This window comes from Pseudorca crassidens, chromosome 3 (assembly GCF_039906515.1).
Source record: "Pseudorca crassidens isolate mPseCra1 chromosome 3, mPseCra1.hap1, whole genome shotgun sequence".
NCBI classification, from domain to species: domain Eukaryota; kingdom Metazoa; phylum Chordata; class Mammalia; order Artiodactyla; family Delphinidae; genus Pseudorca; species Pseudorca crassidens.
The window spans coordinates 145,659,377-145,680,388 of NC_090298.1; the positions used below are offsets into that span (position 1 = coordinate 145,659,377).

At 40.1% G+C, this 21,012-nt stretch overlaps 1 protein-coding gene across 7 annotated transcripts in view; it reads left to right on the forward strand.

Moving 5' to 3' along the window:
* Nucleotides 1-21,012, forward strand: part of FBXW11 (F-box and WD repeat domain containing 11) — a 132,545-nt gene that overhangs the window by 79,823 nt on the left and 31,710 nt on the right. For 5 of the 7 annotated variants that reach the window (XM_067732852.1, XM_067732857.1, XM_067732853.1 and 2 more), the window contains 3 exons: nucleotides 7,298-7,360; nucleotides 10,997-11,222; nucleotides 20,372-20,558. In XM_067732852.1, the coding sequence (XP_067588953.1) occupies nucleotides 7,298-7,360; nucleotides 10,997-11,222; nucleotides 20,372-20,558 (476 nt within the window). The remainder of the gene's footprint in view (nucleotides 1-7,297; nucleotides 7,361-10,996; nucleotides 11,223-20,371; nucleotides 20,559-21,012) is intronic. The other 2 variants (XM_067732855.1, XM_067732859.1) reach the window with 1 other exon arrangement.

The following is a 21,012-nucleotide window of genomic DNA, read 5'->3' on the forward strand; positions in this document are numbered from 1 at the left end:
AGAAGGTTTCTGATTAAGTCGTGCTTACTGGTGGCTGGAGTCGTCGTATTAAAAAGTCATGTATGTATAGATGTATTTATTCATGGCTTTCTTCCTTCTGAGTTTCAAGAGTGGTATGAGAGATAGGGGCTGCTTTTTTGGACAAGCTTGTCTCTTCTTTTTCCAAATGAATGCTTCTGGCTTTCCATTGATCTCATTTCCCAACAACGTGTTGGTAAGATTTAGGTTTAAGGGGGAAGAATTGTAGGCTAGATTAGGGGCCAAGCTGGCATTTACAATAACAACTCAAAGGTGTTTGGTTTGCCTGTGCCAGTCATTGTTCTGTGTATTTACCTTTGGAATTTATGCAAGTAATAATTGGCAAACTAAATCTAGACTTTTCTGCTTGGCCTACTCTCAAATGTATAATCTCTTCCTGCTTTCTAACTGTATTTGAGATTTCTTTTGTGGCCTAGGATTCTCTATCAGTTTTTTGTTGTTGTTGTTGTTTTTAACGTTCCGTGGAAAATCTTAAGTGTTGTTTGTTGGTTGGTCTGCTTGATCTGTCGAAGATGAAAAGGTGCTTAAAAATTTTTTTAAATATTTCTAACTTTTTTGTACTTTGTGGAATTTTATTCAGTATATAAAAGCACATATTATCCTCTTTATAGATTTTTGCTTTTTAGAGAGTTTTAAAGCTCTTAATGTTATTCAGTGGTTTGACTTGAATATTGCTCTCCTTGCAATAATGACTTTTGCTTTCCTTTTAATTTGAATTTTCCTGTTATGTTTTGCTTATTGCTTTTAGCCTTTCTATGTGTTTTTTGTTATGCTTATTACCCTTGTGGGCAGGGGAATGCCCGGATTCAATTTTGCTTTTTATTTAAAAAGTGCTGGTTACAGCCCATTAAATTGATTTCATAGGCTACAACCAGCAGTTGGAAAACACCTGAGCTGTATTTTTCTGTATAGAAAGTACATTGATTTCTGAGTAGAACAGACCTAGATCTGATCCAGTTACTTATTTCTCTGGTCCTCAATTTCTTCTGTAAAATTGGAATGTCTACTTACATATTTTTTCTGAAGATTAAAAGACAATGTGTGCCTACTATATAGCACAGGGAACTCTATTCAATATCCTGTGATAAATCATAATGGAAAAGAATATGAAAAAGAATGCATATATATATAACTGAATCACTTTGCTGTACAGCAGAAATGAACACAACATTGTAAGTCAACTGTACTTCAATAAAATAAATTTTTTAAAATGTTAAGAAAAAGACAATATGTGAAACAAGCCTAGTACAGAGACTAAAGTTATCTAATAACATTTTGCACAATGTATCTGTTATCCTTAATTTCTTTTTTTTTTTTTTTTTCCTTTTTGCGGTACGTGGGCCTCTCACTGTTGTGGCCTCTCCTGCGTCCCCTGCATCCGCAGGCGGACTCTCAACCACTGCGCCACCAGGGAAGCCCTATCCTTAATTTCTTAAATCCAAACATTTAAAAATGCAAGAGAAAAGGGCAAAATGCCCGCATGTTTTCTAGATCCTTTGTAAGGTTTTTGTTTTTGTTTTTGCTTCCTCTCAGGAGTAAAGATGTTTTTGATATGAAAACCTTACATTGTATAAGCATTTCTCATCATGAAAGCCAAAATGCAGAATTTGTAGGATTTTTAAAGTAGGAAATTGATTCCTCTTACATAACTCTTAAAGTAGGGAATTTTCCAAGTGAAATATATTCTGTGTTAGTTGGTGGCACCTACTGGCAAAGATATATCACTGCTTAGAGCCTGCTGTGCTTTTATACAAACTAACCCCATATAACAGACTGGGAAAGATGATGGGAAATAGGAGAGGAATGTATTGTGTTTACCAAAGTGGGCATTTCCTTGGCCCTCCCTGCCCACTGCCCCCCCGCAAAGTATTTGTCCAGTGAATTGGGAGGAGGAAGGAATCATGCCATGCTATTGCCCTAGTCCTGTGTTTGCCAGTATGTGCTGAGCTCTTATTAAGAGAATGTGAAAGGGGGGTGGCCATATCCAACAAACTTGGGAAAGCTAGGTTAAACTAACCTAGCCTGATTTTTAAATTATGAGATGTTACAGAGCCTTTAGTATCTTAGTGAAGTATATCATAACCTCTGGGAGTGGAGTTGGGGGAACACTCATGCAGTGCACCACATTTGTCAAACTCAGACCTCAGAACCCTTTTTTCTCTGAACATCTCTTGTGTTACCTGGAATACTCTTTGGAAATTATCCTCTGATCAGGGTAGCTTGAGAGCATCATTTTCCCTTCGGCATCTTCTCCTGAAGGCTTTATAAGAGAAGGAACAGGCATTAGATTCTCATGGTATTTGGTAGTTCTGAAATATCACATATTGGGATGGAGTCTGTCATGACGGTATCAGTGCAATTTCCTTAGGATGGTGGTACTACATGGACCACATCATTTTGCCATAGCAGTGATTTTAAAGCAGACACATACATAAAAATTACCTGGAGAACTTTAAATTAAAGCAAAGCAAAACACGTATACCTAGGCTCCATCCACCCTGGCCACCTATTTGGTCAGACATGCTTTGCTATTTTATTACATTTGGGACACCTTTGAGATCTAATGAAAGCTCTGGATCTTCTTTCTGGAGGACTGTATACACACGAACTTTTGTATATGACTTCATGATATTTATCACCCTCATTCACACCCCCAAGCCCATGGATCTCTAGTAAAGAACTCCTTATATCAAGTTTTCCTGGATAGGCATTGAATGGCAAGCAGGATTTACCCCAGAATTGAGATAACTATGTACTCTATGAATTACTTGACCATGGTACGGTCAGGCTATATTTGAAGAAATCACATACTGTCACAGGGGTTAAAGGAAAAGAAGCCTGAAGAGAAAGAAAGGCCAGGTCTGAGATGGTGGTGATTTTTAGTATATTTTCCTAAGGAAGCGAGTTTAGGAGCTCACACCCCTAGAGCAGTGGCTCTCAAGTGGAGGGGGCAGTTTTGTTGCCCCGAGCCCCCAATCCCCACCCCTGACATTTGGCAATCTGGAGACATTTTTGGTTATCACAGTTAGGGCAGGGGAGGGGGTTGCTACTGGCAACTAGCAGGGAAAAGCCAGGGATGCTGCCTGACATCCTACGTTGTACAGGACAGCCACGCTCCCCCCGCCCCCGCACCACGGAATTAATCTGGCCCCAAATGTCACTAGTACTAAGGTTGATCTGCCCTAGAGTCTAGCTGCTGCTTCCTAGACTGTATCTTCCATTGGTAGTAGGAAGGTCTGCGTTTTTTGTTTGTTTGCATGTGATGTAGGTGTAGGATGAAAGAGATGATGATGAGAAGGGTAGGAAGTGATTAAGCCAGGTTGGTATTTCAAAGAACTTTCCTTTCCCAGAAGTGTTGGAGACTTAAAAGAGGATCTCACCTCTCAGATTGGCTTACCTCATGGTTTCATCTGAGAGCTTGGATGTAGGAAACCACCTTCCTTTTCTCCTGGAAGGAAGACTCATTGTTTTTTCTTACCTCTCCCTTGAACTTGTGACCTTTTGTCTATTAAACCTTTAAGGAATAAAAGTCAAAATGATTATTTATTTATTTATTTTTGGCTACGCTGGGTCTTCGTTGCTGTGTGCAGGCTTTTCTCTAGTTGGGGCGAGCGGGGGCTACTCTTCATTGTGATGCATGGCCTTCTCATTGCAGTGGCTTCTTTTGTTGTGGAGCACGGGGCTCTAGGTGCACGGGCCTTAGTAGTTGTGGACTGTGGGCTTCAGTAGTTGTGGCTCACGGGCTCTAGAGCGCAGGCTCACTAGTTGTGGTGCACGGGCTTAGTTGTACCACGACATGTGGGATCTTCCCAGACCAGGGCTCAAACCCGTGTCCCCTGCATTGGCAGGTGGGTTCTCAAGCACTGCACCACCAGGGAAGCCCAGTCAAAGTGACTAAAAATAAAAACCTGTGGCTCTTAGAATTTTTGATGCTTGCCACCCATTCTTATCCCCACATAAGATAATGAGGAATAGGAGAGGTATATATTGTGTTTACCAAAAGTGGGCATTTCCTTTGTCTCTCAGCAGTATTCATGTAGTGAAGTGGGAGGAGGAAGGAATCGTGCCATGCTACTGCCGTAGTCCACTGTTTGCCAGTGTGCTGAGCTCTTATTGAGAGAGTGTAGAAGGGGGGTGGCCATACCCAACAAATTAGGGATAGCTGTTAAACTAATCTAACCTGATTTTTAAAATTATAAGATGTCAGAGCCTTTAGTATCTTTACGAAGTGCATTGTGGGGTGTGTTTGTGTAGGAAAGCAAGAAGGGCGGCGGGGGAGAGCACACACGTGAGCATGCAGCATTTGTCAAACTTAATTAGACCCCAGGACCCTTTTTCCTCTGAGCATCTCTTGTGTCACCTGGATTACTCTTTGGAAATGATCCTCTGATCAGTGTAGCTGGAGGGCAGCTTTTTCCCTTTGGCATCTTTTCCTGAAGGCTTTATAAGAGAAATTGAAAAAAAAAATGTATTCCAGCCCCCACAGGGCTCTATTAAATACAGTTTTACTAAATTGTATGTCTTTATCCACTTCCATCAAGCCTTAAGAGAATAGTTGCTATTTTTATCAGAGGGGTTGTTTTCTTTTCAGCTATGTAAATAAACACCATTTCTCTGTTTTGGAATGAAAGGAAGAATTAAATTTTCTTACTGGAAAGACGGTTGTTTCTTGCGTAGTCCGCAGGAACTTCTGACGTTTTTATGTTTCCTGCCTGAGTGAGGAAAGTATTGAGGTAGGTTACGTCAGAATAGCTCTGGTGGATTCAGACTCCTGTGTTTTAAAACTTTGGAGTTCAAACCCCTTTGCACATATACCTCCTTCACACATTTCCTGGGCTGCCTGGAGACGAGGGAGCGGGAACTTACTTCCCATCTCTCTTCCATTTGGCACGCTCACCTCCATGTTCCCAGCCATTCTTTCTTCTTGCCACTCTCTCAGAACCCAGGACATTGTGATATTGCAAGGATGCCTTTGTAACTACCAGTCAGATCCAGGTGATATACTGAGTCACTGTTCCCACTTTGTTCATTCCCCTAAGGAAACCTGTCAGCTTTATTAATCCCTAAGTCCTTCAAGATAGCAGTAAAAGGAAAATTTGAGGGAGGAGTACTACTTGTGTTTCCCTATTCTTCATCCCCCCTTTCCCATTCAGGATCATTTATTGCTGCCACTGCTTTAGACCTGCTTTGGACACTTGGACACACTTCCTTCCTCTCTGGCTCATGGTTGACTTTAACATATGGAGCCCTGCCCTCCTGCCCCCCTTCCCCATTGCAGACCTCGGTGTTATGCGGCTTATAAGGTTTTATAACCTTATATAAGGAAGCCAGTGGGTTTTCCCTATTAGGCAACCATCTGGAGTCTTTCTGTCAAAGTCTGAAGTTAGAAAAGCATGAGAAGATAACACTTGGGGGAAAGTAGTATCTTCAAAGCAGGGCATAAACAGAGTTTATGAATACCCACTATACACAAAGCACTGTGCTGGTAGTCTCAATCCCCACAACTTTGTGTGGTTTGTATTTGTCCATGGGTAGAACAACTTGCTCAGGATCTCTCTGTCTCTCTCTCCCTCTCCCTCTCTCTCCCTCTCCCTCTCTCTCCCTCTCTCCCTCTCTCCCTCTCTCTCTCTCTCTCTCTCTCTCTCTCTCTCTCACGCACGCATGCGTGCACGCGCGTGCGCGCGCACACACACACACACACACACAGAGTGAGTGACCAAATCTGGATTCCAACTTCTGTCTTTGGTTTCAAAGCCTTTGGCTTTTCTACTACATCATTCTACATCTCTTTTTTTTTTAATTTAATTTTATTCATTTATTTAATTTTTGGCTGCCTTGGGTCTTTGCTGCTGTACGCGGGTTTTTTCTCTAGTTGCTGAGAGCAGGGGCTACTCTTTGTTGCGGTGTGCAGGCTTCTCATTGCGGTGGCTTCTCTAGTTGTGGAGCACAGGCTCTAGGTGCGTGGGCTTCAGTAGTTGTGGCTCGCAGGCTCTAGAGCGCAGGCTCAGTAGTTGCGGCGCACGGGCTTAGTTGCTCCGCGGCATGTGGGACCTTCCTGGACCAGGGCTCGAACCCGTGTCCCCTGCATTGGCAGGCAGATTCTTAACCACTGTGCCACTAGGGAAGCCCTCATTCTACATCTCTTATCAGAGCCTGCTGTGAGACCTGCAGAGCACTAGTGTCCAGTGGTGATTCTTCTGCCACCACCTACGTTGGGTATTTTCAAATGGAGTGTTTGGAAATACTGTATGTGCCCAAACATTTTACAACTTGACGAACATAAAGGAAAAACAGGGAAAATTTGAGAGGTAGGCTTATTCCCTATAGGCAGTAAACAAGCTCTTGTAAACACTGATAAATAGATCTATAGGATCTTTTCGACTAATACTACAGGACAAATGTTATAGTTTAAATTTTGTACCCCAATCTTGGAATTTTAGGCTTGGGAAGGAATCTTAGAGAGACTGCTATCCATAAATGAGTTGTTATTCCTTTCAGAACACAACTCTCCCACTTCCCCTTCTCATTAAGTTTCCATTTAGCTATTAGGTAGGAGCTTCAAAAGGGAAAATCCAATCATGTATAATCTCCAGTTAATGGGCATCTATTGAGCGACTAGGTCACCAGAAAGAATACACAGTGCCTCTTTGTGCAGTAAACACAAAAATCAAAAGCTAATGCATTCCCAAGGCAAGCCAGATTGTTGCTGGCTAACAGCATCCTCCTCTTAAGGGAAAAGGTTGGGGCACCCACCATGCTTGCTAGGGGAGATTGCAAAGCCATTCCAGAAAAACAAGGCCATCAAGGGAGGAAAGAGAAAGGCAGGGGGGCTTCCAGGGCTTTGTCACTTCTAATTGCTGATGGCTGGGGTGGGCTACTGAGTAGCAGACATTCTAGTAAATGTTTTGTGTAATCATCAGGAACTTAGTGGGTCTCTGGGCCTTCTTTCTTCAGGTTAAAAGAATAACGGGGATGATTGAGAGCTTCAGCCCCACTCCCATAATTTAGCCTGTTTTCTAAGTACACCCAACCTTCATAAAGACTTTATGCTTACTTTTGTCCAACCACTAACTAATGATTGATCAAAGATGAAAACACCCCTGTTGACCCAAAATGGCATGTGTTAGCCACAAGCCAAACAGCTCTTGGGTTGGTGTTGGTACACTCCAGTTTGGGTTTTCAAAACTATATTTTGGTGTAGTTATTTAGGATTTGCAAAACTCGGCATAATTCAAATAACCTGTTTTTCCCCCCTTAGAACACTTCAGTTATGGAGGATCAAAATGAAGATGAGTCCCCAAAGAAAAATACTCTTTGGCAGGTAGGAATGACGGCGCACAGATAAGATAGCAATTGACTTACTGTAGATAAGATGCTCCCTCAGCTCCTGTCCTCAGTGAAACTAAGAGCCAAGTACTTTTGTTTTCTTTTGTGCAATTCTGCTAGTTTCAGGATCCACCCTGGGACTTCCCTGGCGGTGCAGTGGTTAAGACTTCACCTTCCAATGCAGGGGGTGGGGGTTCGATCCCTGGTTGGGGAACTAAGAGCCCACATGCCTCAGGGCCAAAAAACCAAGACATAAAACAGAAGCAATATTGTAACTAATTCAGTGAAGACTTTTAAAATGGTCCACATAAGAAAAAAAAAAAAAAGAATTCACCCTAATTTATCTTCTGTTCCTTAGGGAAGTGTCATTATGAATAGTAAAGAATTTAGGAATTCTCACCAAGATTCTGAAGTTGGCTGCAGCCCAAAATATTCCGTCTCTGGGGCCACTGTCTAAGCCAAAGATGGACAGTGGTGGTGTCCTTTGTCACCAGAATGGCACCATGCCGCATACCAGTGTATGCACCGACCTTTTCTCCCAACCGTCACCCTTCTCCCCCATTTCCTATTTGTTTGCCTTTTCCTTTTAAATTCAGTTTCCTTCTCTCCTACCTCTATTTTAGTTTTCCAGTTTTCCTTTCAATCCCCCAGTTTTTTTGTAAGGCGCGGGATGGAGAGCATATAAAGTTTCATGATTTCATGTTTTCATCGACCATTATGGTACACATAATTTTTCCCTTCATGAAGATACAAATAAAGGCAAAACAAATCTAAATCTGAAGAGAATAATGATAAAAAAAAGTTCTCTGGGTTCACTTGTTTTGAATCAAAGGAGTTAGCAAGAATAAAGTGTCCCCAACAAATTTATGATGAAAAGAAACAAAGCAGTGCAATTCCAGGAAGATCTTTCTAGGCCAAGCGGGTGGTTAGAAATAGAAATGGAAAATGTGCTGTAGAATTGGGCACATACTGTTATTTTAGGGGGAACTGTGTGCAGACTGACTGCTGTTCCCTCCACGTCTGGTATTTTGCAACAGGATTCTCTTTAATTTACTATTGCTTTTCAATTCACAGTGGTTCTTAACACTTTAGCTTTCAGTTTTTTGGTTTTTTTTTCATCTGCCTTTCAGTCAACTAGTTAATGGTATACCGATGCTGTAAGGGGGCTAGATGGTTAGGAAAGGAACCCTTCTGTAAATGAAATAATAACCCTTTTGCTTATCAAGTGAGATAATGGGTGTGAAAGTATTTTATAAACAATAAAGCAGTACACAAATGCAAGTTGTTACCATAATTATATTTAACCTGTTAGGAAAGCAATTATTTTGGCAAGTATTATGAAAAAAATATAGAAAGAAAAGGGGAAGGAAAAATATGTAGCTTTCTCTCTCAAGATTAGGCACTTCTAACATTTTCATTTATATTCTTTACTTTTTCTTGGCGTGTTTCCCTTCACACAAATTATTGTGATCATATGCTATATAAAATTCTTTTGTCCCTAATACTATTTCATAAACATGTTCTCTTGTTATTAAAATCTTACTTTATAAACCTAATTCTAATGGCTGCATCGTAGTACTTTGTGTAGATGTATTATATAATTCACTTTAACCAGTTGCCTGTAACTGGGTAGTTTTTTCTGAATTTTATTATAACATTATGGTGAACATCCTTATGCTTAGAAGTAGCAAAGGTGCTCCTTATGCTAGCTGATACTCACCACAGCAAAGAATGTTTACTTCGTCTGACTGTTCTTAATGCTGATGTTTTGGTTCTGTTTGATATGAATGTTTTACTACAAGCAACATCAAAAATCTCTGTTCAATGCTGCCCCCTGGTGGTGCCCGGTGTCAGTGAGCTCTCCCTCACCCACATTATAAGGGAAAAAACGTTCTCAGACAAGGAAGTGGTAAGATAAGTGAGGTGGGAGATTAATGCCTTCCAGGTTTATACCTCTAAATGTCGATATAAGAACTCACTTCAGATATGAAGGATTTTTAAGATTTTACCAAGGAAGGCCAAAGACTCCTTTGGATATTTACAAAGGATGTCTTCTTTCTGGGATGGGTTCAGTTCACTTTAAGTTAGGGGATATACTGATAAAAAAAGCTCTTCATTCTTCCCATGTAAGACTTCTGAAATAAGCTCCTAATGGAATTAATGAATGTTTGTGATGCAACTCTTCAGTTTTCAAAATTCTCTTATATGTTATTCTTTCTAGTGTTACACATGAAGGGGCATTCAGAATAGTGATGGACAGATGACTTGGCAAATGTTTGACGAAAGTATTGAGGTTCTTTTGTTTGTAAACAGGGAAATTACTGAGCCTCATAATATCAGTAGCAGTTGTGGTTCAGTCTAGGGATTTAGATTTTTTTTGGATATTGTTGTCCAGATGCAGTGCATGTAGTTTCAGTGTTTTTGTTTGTTTGTTTTGTTTTTTTGGCTGTGTTGGGTCTTCGTTGCTGTGCGCAGGCTTTCTCTAGTTGTGGTCAGCGGGGGCTACTCTTTGTTGCGGTGTGCAGGCTTCTCATTGCGGTGGCTTCTCCTGTTGCGGAGCACAGGCTCTAGGCGTGTGAGCTCAGTAGTTGTGGCGCACGGGCTTAGTTGCTCCGCGGCATGTGAGATCTTCCCGGACCAGGGCTCGAACCCGTGTCCCCTGCATTGGCAGGCGGATTCTCCACCACTGTGCCACCAGGGAAGTCCTAGTTTCAGTTTTTAAAAAGTATACTGATTTTATGTAAGGACCATGTAGATTTGATGAGAGATGCAACTATTTAGTATAGGAGTCTGTGGGATATCCGTAAACCAACTAAATAAGATGAGGAACTTTTCAGGTATATGTGGTTTACCTTGGGTCACTTTCTGAGTAGGTGATTGAAAGAGACAGTGAAAGTCTGTAAACTATTTTGTCAGCAGTTAGCAGCCCTGGAAATAATACGGAGGAGATTGAAACTGTTAGGTAAAATGAAGCTTTTTAGATTGAATTGCTCTCTGATTTCTCCGTTACATAGACGAGTAGTTTTCAGAGTGAGGTCCCTGAAGTGCAGTCTCTAGACCAGCAGCATCAGCATCACTTGGGGACTTGTTGGAAGTGCTCGGGCTCTACTCCAGACCTGTAGGATCAGAACCTCCGCGGTGGGCCCAGCAGTCTGTGTGTTAACAAGCTCTTTTGTTATTCTGATGCATGCACAAGTGTGAGAACTATTTGCATAGATGAATATAGCTTTACCTTCCAACTTTGAGGAAGGAAAACAAACCATCAATAATCAATCAGTTGCCACTTTGCCAAGTTGAACAGTTTTTCTAAGATGGTCTTCTCCAACCTTAGTTAGTTAACTGATAACAGCACGATTTTGGAATAAGCATTGGAGAATGATGATTTAAGACACCATTTAGCTTTAGATAGAACTCTAACTTTATCATTACTTTAGTGACTAATTCGAGTACATGGGCCCTGAATGCTTTTTTAATTATTTCCTGAATTAATTAATAAAGGAATGAGTTTGGCTTTAGGGTAAAACTGGCATTTTAAGAATAAATACACAGGGCAAAAAAATGTTTCTGATGATATGCTCTTAAGATTTATTTTCCTTGTCAAACTAATTACTTTTTTGTTTTTCTAAAATAGATAAGTAATGGAACATCATCAGTGATCGTCTCCAGAAAGAGGCCATCAGAAGGAAACTATCAAAAAGAAAAAGACTTGTGTATTAAATATTTTGACCAGTGGTCTGAATCAGATCAAGTGGAATTTGTGGAACACCTTATTTCACGAATGTGTCATTACCAGCATGGACATATTAACTCTTACCTGAAGCCCATGTTGCAGCGGGACTTTATTACCGCTTTACCAGGTAACCATGCTTGTCTTTTAAAAAGCTGAGAAGTGGAAGAATGCCCAGCCCAAGAGCCTAGACGGAGCCGAGTAGGTGTTTGTGAAATGAATGAATGAGTACAGCATGAGACAGCATTTCTTTGGGACACATACTGTACTTTAATATGTGGTACTTGAAGAGCAGTTATAATTTAGCATCTATCTAGGAACTGTAGGCAGTTTCTGTGATTACTAGTGTTGATCATTGGTCAATACTGTTGCTACATTAGTGAATTAATGCTGTACTTTTTATTTTGATGTGGTGTCTATAGAATCTGCATTTTGCCTTTATAAGTATTTTTTTTTAATATGGGACAATTTTTCCTACAGTGTTTGGGAAGTGTCCCCAAATTTAAGATGTTCATTTATATCTGAAGTGACACTTAGGGAATGGCAGAAAAGTATTGGGGAAATTGATAGCATGTCTTACTACATTTCTTAAAACTTATTTCTGCATCCTCTCCCTCACTATCCTACCCCTGCATGAGTGTGTTCTTCTCTCCCTTTTCTCTTTCTCTGTCTCTCCCTCCTCACCCCCTAGTTAAGTTTACTTTGGTTTAAAAGAAAAAAAAGACTACTTTTACAACAGTTTTAGGTTAACAGCAAAATTGGGCAGAAAGTACAGATTCCATATCCTCCCCCCCACCCGCAACAGCTCCCAGCACAGCCTCCCTGCTATCAACATCCTACACTACAGTGGTACATTTGTTACAATACATGAACCTACACTGACACATCACTATCACTCAAAGTACATACTTCAAGGTTCACTCTTGGTGTTGTACATTCTGTGGCTTTTGACAAATGTATAGTGACATGTATCTACCATTATAGTGTCACACAGAACAGTTTCACTGCTCTAAAAACCCGCTGTGCTCTGCCTGTTCATCCCCCTTTGATTTTTTTTTAAAATTTATTTATTTATTTATTTTTGGCTGCGTTGGGTCTTTGTTGCTGCGCGTGGGCTCTCTCTAGTTGCGGTGAGCGGGAGCTACTCTTCATTGCGGTGCACGGGCTTCTCATTGCGGTGGCTTCTCTTGTTGCGGAGCACAGGCTCTAGGTGCGTGAGCTTCAGTAGTTGTGACACATGAGCTCAGCAGTTGTGGTTCGCGGGCTCTAGAGCGCAGGCTCAGTAATTATGGCACACGGGCTTAGTTTCTCCATGGCATGTGGGATCTTCCCAGACCAGGGATTGAACCTGTGTACCCTGCATTGGCAGGCGGATTCTTAACCACTGCGCCACCAGGGAAGTCCCCCTCTTTGATTTTTGGTCACTCGTTAATTCTTTTCTCTCTGTGTTCTTTTTTAAATTTTTTATTTTAAGTTTGTCTAGGTAAGATAGAGAGATTTCACTCTTGAAGAGAATGTGAGACTGTTGGCCAGAACATTCTCCTCTAACGTGGTCAGGGTAACCTGGAGGTTACAGCTGCTGTGCCAGGGTATGCCTTAGAAATAGCCAGGGATAAACCAGTAGCATTGCCACCAGCCCTACCCTTTTTTCAGAGCTTCTGGATGGCTCCTCAAAGAGCAGCTTCTCTCTTAGCCTGTCTGTGATTTACAGTGCATCACAACTCCATAGTCTTAAGTATTTCCACAGTAGACAGGACCAGGGTTCATGCCTCAGGCCTGAAACCTGGGGCTGCAAAGTGACATGCCAGCCTCTGATTCCTAATCTCTCTTCTAGAACTTATAAGTTTACTTTCTACAAAGGGAGTGTTTTAGGGATATTTGAGAGTTAGCTTAGAAAATTTTGCCCCTACTGTTCTTTTTATGCTGAAATGTAGCATTATTTTCCTCATTTCTTGAATTAGTATTTCTAGAAAAGCAAAACATGAACCCTCTTTTTCTAGAATCATAGTATTTAATTGCTGAAGGGGATCTTAGCCGTCAGCTAGTGCTGTTCCTCATTGGGTAGATTATGAAGCCAGGGATCAGAGAATTGGGTGAAATGCCTAAGATCATACATCTTGGTTATTGTGATTTTGCAGGTGATGGTGGGGGTTGGTGCAAAAGCTAGTACAAAAGCTGAAATCACTTCCAGTTAAGATTACTCTGGACAGTGCCTTAAACTGGCCTCAAGTATACATGGTTTACACCCCAATTCAGTAACATTTACTTTTAATTATAAGAGAGAGAGTGGGAGAGAAGAGCTATGCTTCTAATTGCATGAGAGAGAGAATTATAGGTGAATTTGAGTAAGATGAGTGCACATGTGCTGCAGCTCCTCTGTATGTGCAGCCCAGAACTCAGAACCCCCCTCATCTAAGACTTTCTACTGACTCATGCTACATTTCACACCAAGAAGAGACAGGGTAGTTTTTAAAGTTGACAGTTATACTTGTTCCTCTTAAGTGCTTTTAAATAAATGAAGCTATGCTTCCATTTTTTGAGGCAAATCCATTCTGTTTGCTTTCTGTTGTTTTGGTTTATTTTTATTTTTTCCCTATAATTTGCCTCTCAAACATTTTAGAGCACCAGGGAATTCAACTTGTATTTACAGAATATCCACGAGGTGGCACTGTTGTAGTTCTCTTGATTTGCAGAGTATAGTTCAGAGGCAGCCCCTTCTCTTGGGGAGTGTACAGAATTGGAGAAGAGACAGAACAGATGAACATGTGTTATGTATATAAATATGGTTAGTATAATTGCATACAATTCAGTTTTCATTACAGCGAATTTTAAGGCATTGTCCATATCTCTGTTAAAGTGGAATTTTGTGGTATCGAGTATTACATGAAATGAACGGACCATTGGCTGGGACATGGAAATATTTTTGTTAAAATGCTATTTGTTTTAACAGGATTTGATCTGAACATATATACATATGTCAGTATATATCATACATATGAATCTAATAGCTGGGGACAAGCTGGCCAAGTTGATTGTGTTAGTTAGTGTCTAGTAGACTTGGATTAAATCTGGCATTAGTTCCTTAGCACAGATCTTGCCTTAAGAGCATTAGGGGAGAAACAGGTCCATGTGTTTGTTCATACTTAGATTTAATAATGTGTGGAACAACTTACTAATCATTATCCTGGTTTGGTGTTTAACTTTTACTGTAGATGATCCTTAGTTTGAATTTTTACTTTGTTGAAATTGACAGTCTACTTAAGACTTCTTTTGATTGTGAAAACCATTAATTCTATAAAAACGGTCTGTAGTTTTGACTTTTTAATGCTTACTGTGAATATCGTACCTGTCAGTATAGGGAAAACGGAAAATGTTTGTGGTCTCTGGCTCCTTTTGGTTCAGTGGAAAAAGTGATAATTATGATATGCTTTTCTAAAAATCATGGTAAATGTTTAGTCTGCAATGTCAATTTCTGCAGGCTAAGTTTGTGGTTTGTAAGAACTGTTGTTAAAGGGAAAATTTATACCATTTGAAGTAGAGACAGATTGTACTTCAAGAAGGACGATAAGCATTGGTGATCTGTTTGGTGAGGTGTCTAAGCAATTAAGAATTTTAAAAACACTTACCTTCCTGGCCATGGTTTATTCTTTTGTCTCATCCTCAAGTAAGGATGATAAACCATTATGGACTGTGAATGTGACAGAGATTAGATCAGAGGTCTTGGGAGATGTGGAAGAACCAGAGTGTAGGCTTTAGGCTGGATGCAGGGCCAGAGATCCAGCATGACAGAGTGGAAAGATGATGGGTGTTGGATTTGACAGCCCCTCCATTTGAATCCCAGCCCCTGCCCCTAATGGTTACGTGAGCTCACTTTTTGGATCCTCAGTTTCCTTATCTGTGTGGGAATGATAATAATACCTTATAGGATATTGTGAAGATTAAAGACATTGTATATAATATGCCTAGCATCTGGTGGGTATTCTGAGGATGTCAGTTAAAAAAAAAAAAGCCCAGAGAGGCAGGAAGCACCTGCAGTACGATTTATTGCCAGGAAGTTTTAATTATTCACCCACTGATTTCCGAATTGATTCATCCTGACATCATTTAGGTAGGTGTGTGTGCCACTTTGTTGGCATAACAAAATGTTGGACTTTGTGACCTGAGCATTTGTGTCTGAATCCTTAGGTCAGTATATTCCAAGTTAAAGGCATCCACTGACAGACTTTTGCTCTCAGGAAAGAAAGTTTCTAACTTCAGATTTTACAACTAGATCTGTGACTAGGGAGGGGGAAGGGACAGCAGGGGTGGGTGGGGAAGGAAATTTCTTTGCAGCTGCTCTTTGAAATGTGTTTCTAAAATAATAAAAGTTTCTGTAATTGTATGATCTAAGCAGCTGTCTTAAAACTGGCTATAGTCAAGGGCATTGAACTGACATTACACATTTGAGTTTCATTTTGGTACAATGTTATTTACATATTGAGCTTTGAAAATTCTGCCTTTTAATTGTTTTAATTTATTATTGAAAAATTTCCAGACCTTCATCTGGTGCCTATAATTAGCAACAGCAGCACTTCTTCAGCACTATGTGTGCAGTATTCTGGACTCATTTTCTGAGGCCATAATGTGTCCTCTTATTGCCTTGGGAAGGGGGGGGTGGCAGGAGATGGGGGCGTCTCAGCACCATAGAGTAAATGAGAGCCAGACATTGATACTTAAGAAAATGCTTAGCTTTAACACCTCAGAGCACTTTCTAGCTCAGGCAAATGGACCACCTTATTCAGTAACCTCTTTGTTCTGAACAGTCTTGAAACCAGAAAGTTACAAGGTCTACATGGCTCCTGGGGCTAGTTACTCCAAGGTGCCCAAAATAGAGGTTGTGTGATTCCTATTCTTCTTTAAATATTTAAGGGGTATGAGACTTACTCCAAGCTATTAGTGAGGAATTAGCGATTTGCTAGGGGAGGTGTGTCATATTTTCTCTGCAGAAGGTAACAAGGAAGGGGAATACTGCTTAGCTTCCTTGACCAGTGATATCAGGTAAAGCGATTTCTGGAAGAGGGAAGAAGAGAGACTGACATTTATCGAGTACCTGCTCTGTATCTGGCTCCTGAATAACCTCCTCTTATGAACCTTTCCAACAAGGTTAAGAAGTTCCTTCTCTATAAAATGAGGCTATTTATAGCCTATCTCAGAGGGTTTTATCATGCAGATTATACGAGATGATCCTTCTTAGGCATTTAATATCATTCCTATTTTATGGCAGACTGAGATCCAAAAAGGAAAACTGATTTGCTTCAACCCAGATTATATGGCTCTATAGCCAGTGCATTTTCCGAGAAACTAAAACATGCTGCCCCCTAGAAGGATGAAGTGAATTTAACGTATTACCAAAAGGAAATAAATCAAATCTCATAGATTTCAATGAGATGTTGCCGAATTGGACCAGTGGCATTTGAAAGAGTAGGAAGTATGTGTCTAATAATAATCTTCTTTCTGCAGAATCTCATTGATAGCCCAGTGGTGTGAGATATTGAGGTGGCGGGAAATCAATGAGGACTAAAAGGGATATTATTGCTGTGAAGCAGTAGTTCCCAGCATGTCAGAATTATCTGGTAGTAATTCTTAAGAATGTAGATTTCTGGGCCCCACCATCTAGAGGTTCTGATTCAGTGGATCAGGAGAATATTTAGGAAGCTGTTTCTGCTGCTGTTGCTTCTCAGATTAGTAACCCTAAGTGATATAACCACACAGGCTTCTGAGAACCAGCGCATAGACTACCCAGCCAGGTGGAGGGTTTGGATGCAGCTTTCCCAGTTCATATATAGACCATGGGGATGTGGCAGCCATTGAGGCCTGAAAAGACAGCTATATAATGTGTTCTTGTCTGTTCATTTCCTCTCTCAGCAGAGGATTTGAGAGGGGAGTTGGTTAGGGGTGTGTTTATAACCAATTAGGAGGATTTGGTTAGTGATTAGAATTAACATAAACCTTGGAAAGTGACTGTGTTCTCATATTAAGTGTAGAAACTAGAAGATAGTCAGATAAAGTACCCCAGAATTAGAAGAATTCAGAGAAGAGCTAAGTTTATTAGGCCATGGCCAGAGACTGTAAAAGAAAATATGATTAAAGACGGTAGAGAGATTCTGAAATTTAAAGTTCTGATTAATAATTTGCTAATCCTGTCAGTGGATAGGCACAAGTAGAATCCCATGTGATTTTCCATGAATTTCCCTGATTTTAAATACACTTGGACAGAAGATGAAAGAAAGGGGCATGGAGATACACAAAAAGGTAGCCTGAACCTTTGAGAATGGTATCAAGAAGGCCAAGCCCCAAATATTGTGAAATTGTCCAAAATGGTTAAGGAATTTGGGAGAGTTAAAAACAAATAAAATAATCAACTGTTTGGAGCAAGAACACGAAGAATGAAGGGACAGTGTACTTGGAATAGATGGTGTAGTGGTAATAGAAAGAAACAGCATATTTTCACTCCTCATTTAACTTATCCTTTTTTCTTTCCCCACTAAGAAGAATGGTTTTAAAACCAGAAAGGACAGAAAAATTGTAGTCCAAGAAAGATATGAAGCTGTCTTTAACACAGCTCCTATAACAAGTAGACCTAAAAATGTTGTGTGCCGGGATAGTGACAGAACCTAAGTCTGTGACTTTCAGAATTGTGGAACATTGAGAAGTAATTGGAAACCAGTAGGTAGAGCTACTGGGTACAGTTGTGCACATATAGCTTGTACAGTTGTGAACATACAGCTTGTACAACTGTGTTTGGTAATCCTGCATGATAGAACCCAGAGATGATTGATGAGCAGATTTCCTGGTCTTAAGAACGGGAGAACTGGAGAAGGTGTATATGAGAGCTATTGGCTATTGAATTTGATGTTCCATTCTAGCCTAATTCTCAAATGGATTATCAAAAGTTAATTAGCTGTTGAAAAGACTGTGTAGGGTTGTGTAATCCTAGAAAGGTATAGTATACAGAATGTTAAAAGCTATTATCTCTGAGAGGTGGGGTTTAGGGATTTAAAGGTATTTGCTTATATGCATTTTATAGTTTTTCTATAATGAACATGGGTTATATATGTTTAAAAGTGACACAAAGCAGGTAGTGCCAACTTGTAAACAGAAAATTGCAATACCAACTTTATGTAGTAAGCACCAGCAAGGGAACGTGGAGAGTAACCGTACCAAAGTCATTTGATTTCCTTTCTGGATAAAGTTATGAGACTAGCAAGTCAGAAACATGATATAAATAAAGATGGCAGTGTCTTCATGGGGCCGAGTTTCTCCAAATATCCTTGAGGACTGAATAGAGAGATATGGGCTGGATAATAGTAGTATAAAATCCAGATGATGTAGAACTGGTGGCTCAGTGTTGGTACCTTGTGAGTATTTAATGAATGGGTGTATGATAACTTGAAGGGAAATATAGAATCACGGGTGCTGTCCTTGGTTCTGACCCATTTAACATGTTTGCCAGCAACTTGGGGTAAAGAGTTACTGCATTTGCCCACCACGAAGATCTGGTGTGGAATATCCACTTTTCTGTATGACAGAATCAGAATTGTAGAGACTGACATGGAAGGGTCAGATAAAGATTTGAAGGTGAATTATAGAGAGGATAACTGTAGACTTCCGTGTGAGCTGCCCTCCCCTTCTAAACTACCCATACAAATACAGAAATTAAGGGGAATTGTTTTAATAGATGTTTTGGGGAGAAGGGCCTAAGATTTTAATTCAACTTACTACCATCTTAGGAGTCTACTGTGATATGACTGTTAGATGAAGGCAGTATAATCTTTGATGGCCTTAACTCTTAATATAATAACGTGCAAGAAAAGATAGTGGTCCAGTGTAGTTAGTCTTCATTATCAGATCATAACTTGGGTATTAGACCTACTATAGAGTAGAACTAGTATATGAAGGGCCTGTAAACCATAATCAACAGTGTAAATAGTCATTCTTAGAGTTGGAAAAAACCTTAGTTTGTAAAGCATTTTTTATGCAGCATCTCATTGTGATATTTTCAAAATAAGGCAGAGATTATTATCCCTGTTTTATACAGATGAGGAAATTGAGGTTCTGAAAGTTTAACGATTTACCTATACCCTGCCAAGTTAGTATGACTATACTCCTTCTGTTTATCTTGAAAAAGAGAACAAGTATTAACCCCAAATGGTACTTTGTTGTCTTTAAAATCTTCCTGTAGAACTTTTTTGATTCATACAAGTAGTGTGAGAAAGGACAGTTGTTACTGGCCATTACCATGTTATTTGGTAAAAAACCAAGGGGCAGGGATGTTTCAGTATTGTTTAAGTATTTGTTTCATGTCATAGAAGTTCTAGGTGGGGAACCCAGACTTGAAATTGGAATTTTCCGACTGTGTGTTTAGTTTTCCCACCCCAACACAGAGGAGGCCTGGGGATGAGCTTTATTTCTTGTAGTTGCAGAGGACATGCCCAAAACCACAGGATGGGAGTGTACAGGTGGCAACAGCATTGACCATAGTGATCTTCTTACCTTCGTGAATGTCAGGCGAAGGCTGAATCTTGGTTGTCTTGGAGAGGATACTTGCATTGTGTAGGATAAACGACTTAAGGTTCTAGAATTTTTAGGCATGTGGTTCATGGTTTTGAGAATTTTACCTCCATAAGGAGATGGAGAAATGATTGACAAAAATACATCTTAGTGCACCTGACTTAATTCTTGGATTGTCGTTTAACTTTCCATAAACTTTTCAGATAAGTCAGTGTTTCTCACCTTTTTGTCTCCTTAGCCCCAAGGGATTCACATAGGTCATGTATCAATAGGATGATTTGTTACGAGAAACAGTAAATCAGAGGGGAAAGAATGCAGACTTTGGAGCAAGAGATCAGAGTCCAGTCTTGGCTTCACTACCCTATAATTGTAAAACCTTGAATCCTTTTACCTCTTTCTGCCTCATCTGTAAAATTTGGGGTGTCGTTACCCCATAGAGTTATGTAAAAGAAATCATTTATTATAATGTCTGACAAGTACAGAACTGTCCAGGGTTGGCTTTTACAGACAGGAACTGGTGCCATCAATTGTTTTATCTTAAAAAATCAGAACCAAAAAGAAGTGTCTATGTCTATGTACTCATGCACTTGTATATCTGAAGAACTTTTGATATTACTCAGGTATGTTTCCTGGTTCAGGATTTCTTTATTCCTCTTATCTTTAAGGAAATGGTAACTGGTACGTTTCCATCTCCCTTCCTATTCCTTCATTGCCTTTTCTATTTTGTAGAGCAAGGTTTAGATCACATAGCAGAAAACATTCTTTCCTACCTGGATGCCAGGTCTCTGTGTGCAGCAGAGCTGGTATGTAAGGAATGGCAGCGAGTCATCTCCGAAGGAATGCTTTGGAAGAAGTTGATTGAACGAATGGTGCGCACTGACCCTCTATGGAAGGGACTTTCAGAAAGAAGAGGGTGGTAAGTATTTAGGTTGGTTGTTCCCTTGAAAAAAGTTTATTTGACCTAGGGTCAGTTTGATTACTAAAAAATGCAATTATACTTGCCAAATGTGTTGGCCTATTTTAAACAAGTGGGAAAAGATGAGTAGTCAAGAGTTGGGGGGGGAGATGTACAGTTTGAGCAATTTGGCTTTTCAAGGCTATGTGTTTATGCTTTTCCTTTCACATTTTCCTTAGGTGATGACACCATTACCAAAAGATAGATAAGAAAAAGGAAAATATGAGAAAGTCAAATAATGCCATTTTGCTATTAGATATTGATCCTGGTTGAAGATGGAAGGTACAGCAGGCAGGATTTTTCAGAGACAACCTGTTGTCTGAAATACAGCTGTAAAGCTCTGTACATGTCAGTACCCTGACAGCACAGAGAAAGAGAGTGCCACAGCTAGGACAGATAGGTGGCTGTGTGAGTG